This window comes from Musca domestica, unplaced genomic scaffold (genome assembly GCF_030504385.1).
Source record: "Musca domestica strain aabys unplaced genomic scaffold, Musca_domestica.polishedcontigs.V.1.1 236, whole genome shotgun sequence".
In the NCBI taxonomy this organism is placed as follows: domain Eukaryota; kingdom Metazoa; phylum Arthropoda; class Insecta; order Diptera; family Muscidae; genus Musca; species Musca domestica.
Genome location: NW_026712270.1, coordinates 37,861 through 55,821, shown reverse-complemented (window position 1 = coordinate 55,821; position 17,961 = coordinate 37,861). Strand labels below are relative to the sequence as shown.

Here is a 17,961-nt window from a genome sequence, read left to right as displayed (position 1 = left end):
AAAACAGAAATACAAATATAAAAAATGTATTGCATACTTTTAGGATTTTTTGTATAAAAATGATCAGCTGACTATAAATGTCAGCTGATTTGTTCAATTTTATTACAAATTCATAAAATTCTTAGCATTTTCAAATAGATAAATTGTCTGGACTCAATTTATGCCCCAAAACTTTTTCCCAACCTAACATTATTCATTTTTATGTAGATGTTTTAGAAATAAAATGTCGAATAACCACTCTTAAAAAATATATAATTTTATGCTAAATATCTCTTTTCTATTTTTTTGCCTAAGGCTCTGACGCCTCTGCCTATCCGCGCTGATTATATCAAAACATTTGTAAAACATTTTCCATTCGCCGGATGACAAAAGAAAGCAGTACAAAAATAAATTTCCCACGACAGTTAACAACAAAGTGAAAAAAACAAGATTTCAACAGTAACAGACAAGTACAGAAAAAAAGGAAATGAAAATTAAAAATAGAAATGGGAATGTAAATAAAAACCAAAAAAAAATATGTAAATGAATGCAAAACAAAATACCCAGACAGGGGGATTTTTTTCTAAGATTTTAAAGGACATCAAAAACCATGGTAGGCTATATTCCCAAAAGGATATTTGGAAAAGTGCAAAGGATCCTCCAAGGATTTTTGGATTTCGAACTGCGGACCAGTGTCATTTACTAAGATAAAGATATATATTCTATGAACGAGTAGACATAATACTAACACTAACGTTCACCTCAACTTTGAGAAGGGAAGGGAACAATCTTTTGACCAGCAAGTTCAATTTTTCTGGAGGTTTCATTAGCTGACAAATTTCGCGGCTGTTTGGGAAGAAAGAGGAAAACCTGAATTTTCCTAAAATTACTAAAAAACTGAGGGTTTCATCGCTGGAAAAGAGGTCCATCCATGCCTTTGCTGAAGGTGTTGGGCGCCATCACCAATTGATTTTTTGAAATTTTCGGTTTAAGATTCCTTAGAAGACTTGCATTTAAGATATAAAGTGTCTTCGGCAGTATTGCTGAGAACAATACGAGGATTATTTTGGTGATTCAATTTTATCAATTTAACCCTTAAGCTAGCCACCAGAAAGGTCTTTTATGTCCTTTTTTTTAGGAAATGCTTAAATACTCCCTTGAACGGAATTGTAGCAAGTCAAAATATTCTATAAAATGTTTTGTCATTAAATTCTACTATAGGCCCCAGAATACATCAAAAGTCTTAGTTTTACCTAAACGCCAGTAAGTTTGGTTAAAATCGTACTTCTTTTCATATTTTGTCTTTATTTTCGTCAATAAAAACAACTTTTTTCCGAATTCCAGGGAATCCTTGCATTTTAGGCTCTTAGTGTCTTTGGCAATGTTACTGATAATAATACGGGCATTATTTTTATCGAACATTTTAATCCTAAAGCGAACCACAAAAAGGGTCTTTTAGATTCTTTTTTGAAAAAAATGCTTAAAAACTTCAATTGAACGTCATCGTAGCAAGTCAAAATATTCTACAAAATTATTTGTCATAAAATTTTACTATAGGTCTTAGAAGACGTTAAAAGTCTAAATCTAACCTGAATGCCAGGAATTTATAAATATTTAAACACACATTTTAGGGTTAAAGTCGTACTTCGTATGTATTTATGCAAAATCTTCCACAAAGCATCATTCTAGAAGGATGATGTCAAAGACAAAAATATTTCCAATCAAATTTCACTATAAGTCACCAAAGACGAGAAATCTCTATTTCCATTGTATACCGAAACATTTTCGTATCGATGTTCCGAAAAAAAACTCGAAAATATTTTCTAATTTTTTGTATTAAAGTCGTACTTTATGTGAGTTTATGCAAAATTCTCCTACAAAGCATCATTCTAGAAGGATGATGTCAGAGACAAAAATAATCCCTATCAAATTTCACTATAAGTCACCAAAGACGAAAAATCTTTATTTCCATTGTATACCAAAATATTTCTGTATCAATATTCCGAAAAAAAATCGAAAATATTTTCTAATATTTTGGGTTAAAGCCATACTTTATGTGAGTTTATGCAAAATTCTTCTACAAAGCATCATTCTAGAAGAACGATGTCAAAGATAAAAATATTCTCTATCAAATTTTACTATAAGTCACCAAAGACGAGAAATCTCTATTTCCAGTATTTACCAAGAATATATACGGATCAGTGTTGCAAAAAAGTACTCGAACATGTTTCCATTTTTGAAAAATATTTCCTTGGTCTTTTTTTGGTTTGATGCATGAAAGTGACATAAATTTTCGTTTTAGGCATAAATTCTCAATAGAAGAAAATTCTAGACAAAATTTCATTATTAATCTCAGAATAAAACATATACCTAGGTATAATAGTTTTTAAGAGAATTACATACGAAATTTATACATTACAAGTCAAAATTATGGGTTATGTTATTTTACTGCTAATTTAACACCTTTCCATTATAAGTCGCAATCTCCCTTAATCACTTAGTTTTTAGTAAAAGTATTAAAGGAAGAACTATTTTATTCAAAATTTCACTACAAATCTCAAAATAAACAATATATCTAGGTATAATAGTTTTTAAGAAAATTTTATACGAAATTTACATTTTACAAGTCAAAATTTTGTGTTGATTATTTTTTCTGCTAATTTAACACCTTGCCATTATAGTTCGAAATGTCCCTTAATCACTTAGTTTTTAGGAAAAGTATCAAAGAAAGAAATATTTTATACAGAATTTCATTATAAATCTCAGAATGAATTATATGTCTATGTATAATAGTTTTTGAGAAAATTATGTACGAAATTTATATATTACAAGTCAAAATTATGTGTTGTTTTTTACTGAGAATTTAACACCTTTCCATTATTGATTGAAATCTCACTCAATAGCTTAGTTTTTGGGAAAGTATCGAAGGAAGAAATATTTGATACAAAATTTCACTACAAATCCCAGAATAAACCCTATATTTAGGTATAATAGTTTTTAAGATATTTATATACGAAATTAATATATTACAAGTAAAAATTATGTGTTGATGTTATTTACTGCTAATTTAACACATTTCCATTATAAGTCAAAATTTCCCTTAATCACTTAGATTTTGGTAAAAGTATCAAAGGAAAAAATATTTCCCTATAAATCTCAGAATTAATTACATGTCCAGGTACAATAGTTTTTAAGAAAATTACATACGAAATTTATACATTACAAGTCAAAATTATGGGTTATGTTACTTTACTGCTAATTTAACACCTTTCCATTAAAAGTCAAAATCTCCCTTAATCACTCGGGTTTTGGGAAAAGTATGAAAGGAAGAAATATTTGATAAAAAATTTCACTATGAGTCTCAGAATAAATTATATGTCTAGGTATAATAGTTTTTAATATAATTATATATGAAATTTATATATTACAAGTCAAAATTGTGTGTTGATGTTTTTTACTGCTAATTTAACACCTTTCCATCATGAGTCAAAATTTCCCTTAATCACTCAGTTTTTGGGAAAAGTATGAAAGGTAGAAATATTTTATACAAAATTTCACTATTAATCTCAGAATAAATTATGTATCTAGGTATAATAGTTTTTAAAAAAATTGCATTCGAAATTCGTGTAATACAAATGAAAATTATGGGTTATGTTTTTTTAACTGCTAATTCAACACGTTTTCATTCTAAGTCAGAGTCTTCCTTAATCCTTAAATTTTGGGAAAAGTATGAAAGGTAGAAATATTTTATACAAAATTTCATTATTAATCTCAGAATAAATTATGTATGTAGGTATAATAGTTTTTAAGAAAATTGCATTCGAAATTCGTGTATTACAAATGAAAAGTATGGGTTATGTTTTTTTACAGCTAATTTAACAACTTTCCATTATAAGTCGAAATCCCCCTTATTCCTTGTTTTTTTGGAGAAAGTTTCAAAGGAAGAATTGTTCTAGATCGAATTTCATTATGGATCTCTGAACAAAAAAAAATTTGTATACTTAATATGTACAATTAAAAATTTATCATCAAAATTGGTTTGGAAAAATTAACCTTTTTATTTTCCCCAAATCTCACATGATTCCATTCTAAGTAAAAATCTCCTTTTATACTTCATGTTCTAGAGAAAGTGTCAAAGAAAGAATTATTCTGCATTGAATTTCATTATGGGTTTCTCAAGAAAACAAACGTATATAAATAATATGTTACACAAAAAATATATAATCAAAATTGGTTTCATAAAATAACCTTCTTATTTTCGCCAATTCTTATACGTTTCAATTCTGAAACAAAATCTTCCTTAATCCTTGATTTTTTGGGGAAAGTTTCAAAGGAAGAATTGATCTAGATCGAATTTCATTATGGGTCTCTGAACAAAAGAAATTTGTATACTTAATGTGTATCATTAAAAATATATCATAAATTTGGGTTATAAAATAAGCCTTTTATTTTTGCCAAATCTTACACAATTCCATTCTAAGTAAAAATCTTCGATAATTCTTGACTTTTTGGAAAAAGTTTTAATGGAAGAAATCTTCTAGATCAAATTTCATTATGGGTCTCTGAACAAATGAAGTTTATATACTTAATTTGTACCGTTAAAATTATATCATCAATTTTGGTCTACAAATTAACTCTTTAATTTTCGCCAATTCTTGTACGTTTCCATTCTAAGTCAAAATCTGCTTTTATACGTCATTTCTTGAAGTAGATGTCAAAGCAAGAAATATTCTAGTTCAAATTTCATTGTGAGTCTCTGAACAAAAGAAATTTGTATAATTAATGTGTACTACAAAAAAATTATCATTAATTCTCGTTTTGGAAAAAAAAAATATTTTAAAATACGCCCATTTGACCACTTTTTCTGAATTCACTGAATCTTTGTTTTAAAAACGGGCCGAAACGTTCGCTTTAAAAGGATAAGCTCCCATTCCAAGTTTTTTTTTCTCGTTCAGTCATATTTTCCATTTAGTTTTGCCAAATTTTGTTTTTTTTTTTTGTTATTGTGAGTGATGTTGGGCGCCATTGTCTTTTTGTAATAATAAGGAAAGTATATCAAATAAATGGAGGTTTCTTCGAGCCGTATTCCTTTTTATCAAACACAAAATGGATCAGTTTTGCGTTACCATATTGAAGACGACTTTACATCGGCACCTATTTACCATTTTTTTTCGAAAATTCGTCCTCTTATTTGACATATTTAAATAAGGCGTTTTATGAACTCATGAATAAGGCTTAATACAATTTTTAAATCAACTTTTTACTTTTCTAACTTTGCACGACTTCTATTTCTCCTCTTAAATTAAAAGGGGAACTCCTTTGAATTACCATCTTCCTTGGCGATGGGAGGAAGTTTCATCCCATATTTCATCTTGCTTTTCTTCATAGTTAAAAAGTTTTGTTCATTTTATGCTTATGAAGCCATCGGAAAAAAACTGAAACCTTTTAGAAACTTCAGACGCCAAGTATTGTAATTTTTTCCCAACCAACCCATTACTCCTTAGAGAGGAACTTTGCTCATTTCCTGGTGTAAAATGGAAATATAAAAGTTTTTTTTTTGCATTTCTACAGACGTTTTTTTTTTGTCTCCCTTCTATGCCTAAGTGTCTGATAAAGTCAAACTAACTTAATTTCGCCGCTCCAGTTAGATAGAAGCTGGAAACTGTGGTACAAGTTATATGCAGATAAACTTTTTTCTGTCAAATCCCAAAGACTCCTCCAATGGAGGTGAGTTCTGGAGAAAAACAAAAAAAACGTCACTTCTTTTTATTCACATTCTCTCATTATTATGCCAGGCATTCTATTTGCTTAGTGAGGATGTTCGTTTTATTTGTTGTCGGAACAGAACAAGTGGGAGACATAGCAGGCGTGTAAAAACAAACACAAACACAAAGCTATTAACCCCTAACTACCAGGGGATCTGTAAGTTGCCGTTGATTTTTTTCACATGCACGACGGAATCATCTGGGAAACCAGTATTTAACTTTGATATGCTCATAGGCAAATGAAAATGTAAAAAAAAAACGAAAAAAAGAACGGGGAAAACGAAAGCACGTAATCGGAATTTACATACCACAATTTTCGTCCTGCTATACACAGGGACGAATTTTTGCATCGGGGAGGGGGTTATCTCTGTTTTTTTCAACAAAAATATGTTACTCCTTAAATGTTCATTGATTATTGATTGGAATCTTGTGTTTATACACAATTTTATTGGGTTTGGTTTTATTGATGGCATAGGCCTTCTGTAGAACAGGCAATTTATTGAAATTAAATTGGAATTTTAAGAAATTTTTGGGTGAAATTTCATGCAGTTGATACCCAAAACTAAAGTCCAATTTGCACAAAATGTAATCAATTAACTGTAATTGGAAATAATGAGCCTAGAGAGAATAAACAAAAATTTTCTGGACGTCTTATTTAGGGGTACAATTTGGTAAAGTTCCTCCAAAAAAAATTAAAGAGCTTCCCTCTATTCAATAATGTAACAAATATATTTAAGATATCCTGTGATCCTTGCATTTTAGGATTATGGTGTGTTCTAGGATATTTTCCAGGATACTCTGGGCAACACTTTTGCAGAATACATTATCTCTCTAGCAGCTCATTATAGGCGTCTTCAGTTAACTTTTTTGAAATGTTACAAAAATTGTTGTTTTTGAATAACAAAAATATTTTATTAGATTCCAGAGAATCTATAAATTTTAGACATTTTCTTTGTGGAGCGATTTTATTGAGAACGCAATAAGCTAAATTTTTGTAGAACATCTTAACCCTCTGGCGTTTCATTTGAGGGTCCGTTTTGTTACAGTTCCCTCAAAAAAGAGTTAAACAACTTCCCATTTTTTTAATAATATAACAAATTTATTTAAGATATCCTGTGATCCTTGCATTTTAGATATATAGTATGTTCCAGGATATTTTCCAGGATACTCTGGGCAACACTTTTGCAGAAAACATTAACCCTCTAGCAGCTCATTATAGTTGCCTTCACTTAACTTTTTCGAAAAGTTGCAAAAATTGTTGTTTTTGAGTAACAAAAATATTTCATTCGATTCATGGGGATCCGTAAATTTTAGGCATTTCCTTTGTTCAGGGATTTTATTGAGAGCGCAATAAGCTACATTTTTGTAGAATATCTTAACCCTCTGGCGTTTCATTTGAGGGTCCGTTTTGTTACAGTTCCCTCAAAAAAGAGTTAGAAAACTTTCCTTTTTTCTATAATATAACAAATCTATTTCGGATATCCTGTGATCCTTTCATCTTAGGTATATACTGTGTTCCAGGATATTTTCCAGGATACTATGGGGACCACTTTTGCAGAATATGTTAACACTCTAGCAACTCATTAAAGGGGTCTTTGGTTAACTTTTTGGAAAAGTTACAAAAATTATTGTTTTTGAATAACAAAAATATTTCATTAGATTCCGGGGAATCCATGAATTTTAGGCATTTGGTTTGTTTGGAGATTTTATTGTGAATACAATAAGCTACATTTTTGTGGAATATCCTAACACTCTGGCGTTTCATTTAGGGTTCCGTTTTGGTACATTTTCCTTAAAAACAGTTAAAAATCTTCCATTTTTTTCAATAATATAAAGAGTCTATATAGGATATCCTGTGATCCTTGCATTTTAGCTATATGGTGTGGTTTAAGATATTACCCAGGATACTATGGGGAACACTTTTGCAGGATACATTAACCCTCTAGCAGCACATTATAGGGGTCTTTAGTTAACTTTTTCGAAAAGTTACAAAAATTGTCGCTTTTAAATAACAAAAATGTTTCATTGGACTCCTGGGAATCCTTAAATTTTAGACATTTAGTTTCGTCTGGAATTTTATTAAGAGCACAATAAGCTACATTTTTGTAGAACATCTTACCCCTCTGTCGTTTCATTTAGAGGCCCATTTCGGTACATTTCCCCCAAAAATATAATTAAAAATCTTCCCTTTTTTTCAATAATATAAACAGTCTATATAGGATATCCTGTAATCCTTTCATCTTAGGTATATACTGTGTTCCAGGATATTTTCCAGGATATGATGGGGAACACATATTGACCCTCTAGCAACTCGTTATAGGGGTCTTTATTTAACTTTTTGCGCAAAGTGATAAAAATTGTCGACTTTGGATAAAACAAACTTTTATTAGATTCCTGGGAATCCTTAAATTTTAGGCATTTTGTTTCTTTCGGGATTTTATTAAAAACACAATAAGCTACATTTTTGTAGAACATCTTAACCCTCTGGTGTTACATTTAGAGGTCCGTTTTTGTACATTTCCCCTAAAACAACTTTTCTTTTTTTCACTAATATAACGAATTTATTTAGAATATCCTGCATTCTAGCTATATGATGTGGTTAAGTATATTTTCCAGGATACCATGGGGAACACTTTTGCAGAATACATCAACCATCTAGCAGCTCATTATAGGGGTCTGTAGTTAACTTTTTCGAAAAGTTACATAACAAAAATATTGCATTAGACTCCTGGGAATCCTTAAATTTTAGGCATTTAGTTTCGTCCGGAATTTTATTAAGAGCGCAATAAGCTACATTTTTGTAAAACATATTATGACTCCAGCTCTTCATTAAAGGGTCCTTTTTAGTACATTTTCCAAAAAAAAGGGTTTAAAAACTTCCCTTCTTTCAAGCATATAATAAATATATTAAAGATATGCTGTGATCCTTGCAATTAATGTATATAGTATGGTCCAGGATATTTACCAGGATACTATGGGGAGCATTTTTACAGAATACATCAACCCTCTAGCAATTCATTATAGGGTGGTATGATTTGAATATAATTTCTATTAAATGCTGTGAAAAAAGGCGCCAAAAAGTATGCTTTGATAATTGTTGTTTTTCCCTTCTTCAGTTGATGGCTTGGTGATTTTTGTAAAGGACATGCATTTCACCAAAGACAATTATTTGCTGTCCTTCATAAATGATGACCACCACCATCGCCACCATCCTTTGCCCACAACCTCCATTTAAATCCGAAAGGCTTACATTCTGTTGTGTCGCACACATTTAATGACATATGTCATTTATGCTTACAGGTGTTTGTTTTCCGTTATTGTTACCACGTTCTGTACCAGTCTTTAAAAATTCAAAATCATGTGTATGTGTGTGAGTGGGCCTTTGGCTGTTTATTTAGCCAGTCAGCCAGTCCGTCATAATAACCGACTGGTGGATGCATAAATGCTTGGTTGGCTCTACATGAATAATACTCAGGAATAATGGCCACGTTTTGCTTGAAGGACTATTGAAGTGCTGAAGTTTATGTTCATCAGCATAACTTCTGCATAGAAGGGGGGGAGGGAGAAGGAGAGGTGGTAGTTTTGTATGATATGACTGACGCACTGTTTGCCAGACAATAAGGCAACAGCAAAAGCCACACTGCTGTATTCTCTCATATTCAACCAACCAACCACCCACGCACCCTCCCTCCCTCCCCAAATGTTGTTGTTTTGTTTGGCTTAAAGGTGAAAAGCTGCTGTTGTTGTTATTATTATTGTCGGCTGATATTACACAGCGGCTTAGTTTAAGGTCGGTCGTTGCTGTTTTGCTCAGAGTTAAGTTGTTGGCCTCCGCTAGGCTACAGTTTTCCTTTAGGTGGGGGTGGGTGGTTGAGTATTGGGGGTAGGTTCCTTTGTTTATGGGAAATACAAAAACAATACCAAACTAAATTACGATTTTCCTAACCTCTGTTTGCCTATTGCCAATGCAAATTTAAAACCATTTGGAAATCGACAATTCCGCATGGAATTAATTAAATGATGAACTTGAAAGCAAAGTTCACCAAAAAAAAAGCACTGATAAAACAAATGTAGAAACAAAGACAGAGGGAGAGAGTGGCAGGAAACAGCTGTTTAGGCGGTGATAACAGACAAAGGAATTAATTATTGCCTTAAATGGCATCAATACAAAGAAAATATAAAAAATAGGAAAAAAATTCACCAATGAATTTTTTTCACCAATAAATTTTTTTCTATGGGAAAACCAATGAATTTTTTCTATGGGGAAATTTTTAAAAAATAATTTTTTTCCAATAGAAAAAATGTTCACCAATGAACTTTTTTCCATAGAAAATATGTTCACCAATGAACTTTTTTCTATAGAAAAAATGTTCACCAATGAACTTTTTTCCATAGAAAAAATGTTCACCAATGAACTTTTTTCCATAGAAAAAATGTTCACCAATGAACTTTTTTCCATAGAAAAAATGTTCACCAATGATCTTTTTTCCATAGAAAAAATGTTCACCAATGAACTTTTTTCCATAGAAAAAATGTTCACCAATGAACTTTTTTCCATAGAAAAAATGTTCACCAATGAACTTTTTTCCATAGAAAAAATGTTCACCAATGAACTTTTTTCCATAGAAAAAATGTTCACCAATGAACTTTTTTCCATAGAAAAAATGTTCACCAATGAACTTTTTTCCATAAAAAAAAATATTCACCAATGAACTTTTTTCTATAGAAAAAATGTTCACCAATGAACTTTTTTCTATAGAAAAAATGTTCACCAATGAACTTTTTTTCTATAGAAAAAATGTTCACCAATGAACTTTTTTCTATCGAAAAAATTTTCACCAATGAACTTTTTTCTATCGAAAAAATTTTCACCAATGAACTTTTTTCTATCGAAAAAATTTTCACCAATGAAATTTTTTCTATCGAAAAAAGGTTCACCAATGAACTTTTTTCTGTCGAAAAAATGTTCACCAATTAACTTTTTTCTGTCGAAAAAATGTTCACCAATGAACTTTTTTCTATCGAAAAAGAAAAATGTTCACCAATGAACTTTTTTCTATGAAAAAAAATGTTCACCAATGAACTTTTTTTCTATCGAAAAAATGTTCACCAATGAACTTTTTTCTATCGAAAAAGAAAAATGTTCACCAATGAACTTTTTCTATGAAAAAAAATGTTCACCAATGAACTTTTTTCTATGAAAAAAAATGTTCACCAATGAACTTTTTTCTATGAAAAAAAATTTTCACCAATGAACTTTTTTCTATGAAAAAAAAATTTTTCACCAATGAACTTTTTTCTATGAAAAAAAAATGTTCAACAATGAACTTTTTTCTATGAAAAAAAAAATGTTCACCAATGAACTTTTTTTTATGAAAAAAAAATGTTCACCAATGAACTTTTTTCTATAAAAAAAAATGTTCACCAATGAATTTTTTTCTATGAAAAAAAATGTTCGCCAATGAACTTTTTTCTATGAAAAAAAATTCACCAATAATTTTTTCTATGGAAAAAAATTCAACAATCAATTTTTTATGGAAAAAAGTAATTTCTTTGTCATGGTAAAAGTGCACCAATGATTTTTTTCTATGGAAAAAAGTTCACCAATAATTTTTTCTATGAAAAAAATTCCCCAATGATTTGTCTATGGAAAAAATTTACCAATCAATTTTTTATGGAAAAAAGTTCGGCAAAGAATTTTTTCTCTGGAAAAACTTCATACAATGATTTTTTTTCTAAACAACAACTCATTTATAAAAAATATATTCACCAACAAATATTTGTTTGTTTTTTAAACATAAATATATTCCTCTTCCTTCAGCAATTTTAAGAATGATAAATTTGTACCTTAATTCTTCCGTTTCTTTAATCTCTTTAAGGTTCACCAATGAACTTTTTTCTGTCGAAAAAATGTTCACCAATGAACTTTTTTCTATGAAAAAAAAAATGTTCACCAATGAACTTTTTTCTATCGAAAAAAAAATTTTCACCAATGAACTTTTTTCTATGAAAAAAAAGATGTTCACCAATGAACTTTTTTCTATGAAAAAAATTTTTCACCCATGAACTTTTTTCTATGAAAAAAAAATGTTCACCAATGAACTTTTTTCTATGAAAAAAAAATGTTCACCAATGAACTTTTTTTTATGAAAAAAGAAATGTTCACCAATGAACTTTTTTCTATGAAAAAAAATGTTCACCAATGAATTTTTTTCTATGAAAAAAAATGTTCGCCAATGAACTTTTTTCTATGAAAAAAAATGTTCGCCAATGAACTTTTTTCTATGAAAAAAAATGTTCACCAATGAACTTTTTTCTATGAAAAAAAAATTCACCAATAATTTTTTCTATGGAAAAAAATTCAACAATCAATTTTTTATGGAAAAAAGTAATTTTTTTGTCATGGTAAAAGTGCACCAATGATTTTTTTCTATGGAAAAAAGTTCACCAATAATTTTTTCTATGAAAAAAAAAATTCCCCAATGATTTGTCTATGGAAAAAAATCACCAATCAATTTTTTATGGAAAAAAGTTCGGCAAAGAATTTTTTCTCTGGAAAAACTTCATACAATGATTTTTTTTCTAAACAACAACTCATTTATAAAAAATATATTCACCAACAAATATTTGTTTGTTTTTTAAACATAAATATATTCCTCTTCCTTCAGCAATTTTAAGAATGATAAATTTGTACCTTATTTCTTCCGTTTCTTTAATCTCAAAACGATAAATTCTTTACGCTTTGATATGATTGTTCCCATTGCCACCATAAATTGAAGAAGAAAAAAATATTATCTCATGTCCTGCTTTCCCTTGAAACGCCTTCATGCCAGTTTTACACCCACATTAAAATTGTCTTACCTAAGGGTACAATTGGCCCTTCTCTCAAGCAGCAGAGCACAGTTGTTTTGCCAAAAATGTTACTTTGGGTCATATATATTTTTTAACAAAATTCGTTGAGATTCGTTGTTGTTGTTTTTGCAATTTTGCTGAGCAAGGGATAATTGCCATTTAATGGGATGTGAATTAATTCCATAGAAAATGTTATGTTTTTATTAGACAGAATGAAAATGTTGCCCTCTCCCTTCTAAAGTAAAAAAGGATAAGGGTTAGTTTTTATGAAAAAAAAAAACACAAAAAAATATTACAACAATTTGTGTGTCGTCTTTGTAACTTATTAAATTTGAATAAATAAACAAAGGGTTCTTTTTATGACAGGAGGACGAAAGGGTTTAGATTTTTTTTTGTTCTTTGTTGGGAAAAATTCATTAGAAAATTGTAGCGCTTCTCAATAAGATGTATTACAATTTTTATAGCATATCTTCAGGGGTTTTTTCCCCCAACAAAAATCGGATAAATAATTTTGGCACTTTGGAATGCAAAATATCCTTAAATAAATAAAAATAATATTTCAAGCCATTTTTTAGATTTGTATAACAGTTTTTCGCTTAGTATAACAGTTTGGAAAACTGTTATACGTTGCAAAAAAAATGTATATTTATGAAATAAAAACAATAAAGCAATTTTTACGATTTGTATAACAGTTATTTTCGTTTATGTATAACAATTTTATAACTGTTATACTCAAGTAGAAATCATATAAAATGTATTTAAATACAAAAAATTAATATTTCTAAGACCTCACAGTCTATGGGAAAGTATTCTATGGTCTATTAACATATTTTATTGTTTTAATTTAAAATTCATTGGAAAATTGAACCGCTTCTCAAAAAGATGTATTACAACTTTTATAGCATATCTTCGGGGGTTTTCCCCCCAAAGAAAATCGACAAAATAATTTTGATGGCATGCAAAATATTCTTAAATAAATAAAAAAACATTTTTAATTTTGTATAACAGTTTTTCGTTAAGTATAACAGTTTGGAAAACTGTTATACGTAGCAAAAAATAGTATATTTATGAAATAAAAACAATAAAGCGATGTTTGCAATCTACAAAACAGTTCTTTCCGCTTATGTATAACAGTTTTGTAACTGTTATACTCACGTAAAAATTATATAAAATGTTTTTAATGCAAAAAAATGAACGTTTTAAAGTCCTCAAAGTCTATTCGGAAGTATTATATGGTCTCTTAACATATTTTATTTTCTAAATCCCCATAATAATCTCAGAAAATGGAAAGAAAGAAATTTTTAAATAAAAAACTGTTATACAAATTGATAGCAGATATTAATAAATAAATAAAAAAAATAACAACAATAAAATAGTATTTTAGAACTGTATAACAGTTTTATTGGGTGTGTGTATAAAAAACTGACAGACTGCGGAAAAAATATTGGTCCTTCAAATAAATAAATTAAATATCATTTTAATGAAATTTTTAGAAATTTAAAATAAAATTTTTCAAAATTTTATTTTCTAAATGAAAATTTTTAAATGAAAATTTTCAAAATCTAATTTTTTAAATGACATTTTTTAAAAATTCAGTCCATGATTTTTTGTATTATTTAAAATTTTTATTTATTTTTATATTAAAATTGAGTTTCATAACTGTTAAAACTTAAAAAAAAACTGACAGACTGCGGGAAAAATACGCTTTAATGTTTATTAGTCCTTAAATTAAATATTTTAGTGTAGTTTTTACAAATTTAATTTAAAATAAAATGTTTCAAAATTCAATTTTTTCATTTAAATATTTCAAAATGAATTAATTTTTTAAAAGAATTTTTTTATTTTTTTAAATGGAAATTGAGTTTCATGTTATACAAAGGGATAAAGTTGCTTAAAACTTAAAAAAACTGACAGGCTGGGGAAGAAATATGCTTTAATGTTTATTAGTCCTTGTAAGAAATAAATTAAATATAATTTTTAATGAATTTTTCAAAATTTAATTTTTAAATAAATCTTTTCAAAATTTAATTTTCTAAATAAAATTTTTAAAATTTTAATTTTTAAATACAATTTTTAATTTTTTAAATAAAATTTTCTAAATTTAAGTTTTAAATAAAATTTTTCAAAATTTAACTTTTTAAATAAAAATTTTATAAATTTAATTTTTAAATGAAATTTTTTAATTTTTTAAATTAAATTTTTAAATAATTCAATCCATGATTTTATTTTTTTTATTAAATTTACGGCCTAAAAGTATGCTTTAAAAATGTCAACATGGTGCAATTTACCCTCACTCCTTTTATTGATCTCATCCTTTTCAAGGAGTGTCTAAAAGTATGCTTTAAAGTAATTCGTTCTTTTTTATCTTTTTTGGCCTAAGTCTCACATTTTTTCTCAATTTTATTTCCAGATTACGAGCCGGCTGGAACAGTTCCCAAGTCCATGAACCTCTACGCCCCGAAGAGCAAGCCGCCATTATATCTGTCATCCAGCGCAATGAAGAAATTGAAAGTGCCGAGCGGCAAAGGGTCGGACGCCTGGTGGATCGTGTGGAAAAAATCAAATCTCGTGCCGTAGAAAAAGGTCCGAATTGTTGTCGACTGTGTGGTGATGCTTTCGGTCTACTGCGGGCCCAACGCATCATCTGTGAGGATTGTAAAAAGTCCGTGTGTCCCAAATGTAGCCTCGATATAAGTATACGCTACCACACGGTGGAGAAAACCAAAGAGATATGGCTGTGTCGGATTTGTTCCGAGACACGGGAGATGTGGAAAAAATCGGGTGCATGGTTTTTTAAAGGTCTTCCAAGGTATGAAATACCACCAGGCTCAACGACATCAACCCCGACCCGACACAGCGCATCATCGATGGCCACCGAGGCATTGATGGCCCAGCGTAGGGCTCTCAGTTGCCAGACAACTCCCACGAGAAATGTGCGAGTGAAAAAACTCACAATAAGGGTATGTGATTCCAGCAGTTCCGAGGAAGAAGAAGAGGAGGAGGAGGGAGGGGCAAATAAATCCAAAGATGAGTTGGATGGTGGTGGGGTGGGCAATGCCATGAATCAATTGGCCATAGGCGGCTCCAGCAGCAACATGAGTGTTAGCCCCTCGGCCAGTAGTGATATCAGCCCAAGTAAGCTGCAACGGGAGGATAGCTTTCGCATGCGAACCTTTGGTTCCATACGCAGTTTTATTGATGGCTCTGGGGGAGAACGAAGACTTTCGAATGCTTTCTTTTTCAACAATCGCTCAAATTCCCGTTGCGAAGGTAATGGCCAGCAGGAATATGATAACATATCGACGGTATCCACAGTATTAACGACGGCCTCACAGGGTTCGGCAACACGCCGGGAAAGTGGAAATTACAATACCAGTAATAGGAGGAGCTCTGTTTCTTCTTCTTGGTCTGTGAGTGATAGCTCATCGGGCACTTCGGGTACCACCGGATCCATAAATCACCACAGCCACCAGCAAGTAAATGCCCATTGTCGGGATCCTTTGCTGGGTTGGTTGGAGGTTTCCATATGCTATCGAGAAAATGATCATGCCTTGGATGCGTGTGTGGTAAGGGCCCGGGATTTGCCACCCATGGATCCGTTAGGTCTGACGGATCCTTATTGTAAGTTGAATATTGTGACGGCCGAGGGCAAGCCCAAATATTTGAGATGGCAAAAGACCAAGTGTGTACACAAAACCAGAAATCCAGAATTCAATGATACCCTGCAGTTTGTGGGCGTGGAACCAGATGAATTGGGTAATGCTTTGCTGTATGTGGCCATTTTCGATGAGGATAAATATGGACATGATTTTTTGGGTGCTGCCAAGATTTGTTTGTCGACGGTAAGTTGGGTTTTGGGAAATGGGTCCTCTTCTGATTTTAAATTTGGATATTTCCAGGTACACAATACCAATCTCTATAGGATATCCGTGCCGCTGGGTCCCGAGGATCAATATAGCAATGCTGCAGAGATGTCCCAGGAGTGGCCACATGGAAAAATGTTGATTTCGCTTTGCTACAACACCAAGAAACGGGCCCTGACGGTGAATGTGAAACAATGCATTGATTTGATACCCATGGATAATAATGGCTCCTCGGATCCTTTTGTGAAAATGTAAGGTTCAAATGGGAAATTCCTGTAAAGATATTTGTTAAAACAAAAATTAAAAAAAAGTCCATTGAATCTATGATGAAGTATTTTTTCACGCCTAAAAGCATGCTTCATTTTCTTTCTCCATTTTTTTTGCAGTCAAATGAAACCCGATTCCCATCGCAACAAAAAATACAAAACCAGTGTCAAATGGCGAACTCTTAATCCCATCTACAATGAAGAATTCCACTTCGAAGCCGGTCCCCATGATCTGAACAAACAGTCACTGGTCTTGACGGTGTGGGACAAAGATTTGGGCAAAAGTAATGACTTCCTGGGCAGTTTGGTGATCGGGCACAACAGCAAAGGCGAAAGACTGCAACAGTGGTTGGATTGTATACGTTTGCCGGATCATTATCATGAGAAATGGCACTGCTTGGCGGGTGATAATCCGCTGCATTAGATGAAGCGAGAAAATGAGGAGAATGATGAGGGATTTGATGGAACAACCAAAAGCCAATTGAATTGAAGCATTTAGCGCGATCTAATCAAATTGATGTCTTTCATTCCATATTTAAGTTGTTTTTTTTTTGTTTTCTTTTTCAAAATCGAACTTTTTTAAGTGTCCTTAAAAGGCTTTAGTTAAAAAAAAAAATATTTAAAAAAAAACTAAAAATGAACAACAACAGCAACAGGAACTATCTTATATATTAAAAAAAATAATATTTCAAATAAACTTCCAAGGAAATAAATTTACAAAAAAAAAAAAAACATATTGAATTTTAATTAATCCTTAGGAGATCTCAAAAAAACACTTTTCAATTAAAAAAATGTGGATTCTTTAAAAAAAAAAATTTTTTTTTTGGCAAATTTGAAGGACATGTATTTTTTCGAATAACTCTCGATGAGAGTCTCCGATTTGATCCAAACTTGGTACATCGTAATATTATTGTCAAACTTAGATCGAGTTCGGATATGGGCAATATTGCTCAAATCCTTCTGGTACCTCTCCCACACAAAATGTCAAGTAACTCTTATAAAATGTGATGTAAGCGTCCGATTTTCTTCAAATTACACACATCACAATATTTTTATTAACCCAAGATCGGGTGTGAAAATCAGAGACGTCGGTCCCCTCCTTCTGGTACCTCCCTCACAAAGGTTCAAAATTTTGAATATTCATGAAGCTCATAAAACACGAAAATAACGTCCGATGCCATTCAGACTTGACACATCTTAATATTTCCATCAACTTAAGATCTGATATAAAGATGG

At 30.7% G+C, this 17,961-nt stretch overlaps 1 protein-coding gene across 1 annotated transcript in view; it reads left to right on the top strand.

Annotated features, from left to right (window-relative positions):
• The window catches only part of LOC101894446 (rabphilin-3A), a 28,049-nt gene extending 10,625 nt beyond the window's left edge, over positions 1–17,424 (top strand). The window contains exons 2-4 of the mRNA XM_005187588.4: positions 15,007–16,438; positions 16,496–16,710; positions 16,846–17,424. Coding sequence (XP_005187645.1) covers positions 15,007–16,438; positions 16,496–16,710; positions 16,846–17,149 — 1,951 coding nt within the window. The 3' untranslated portion in view covers positions 17,150–17,424. The remainder of the gene's footprint in view (positions 1–15,006; positions 16,439–16,495; positions 16,711–16,845) is intronic.
• The last annotated feature ends 537 nt before the right edge of the window (positions 17,425–17,961 follow it).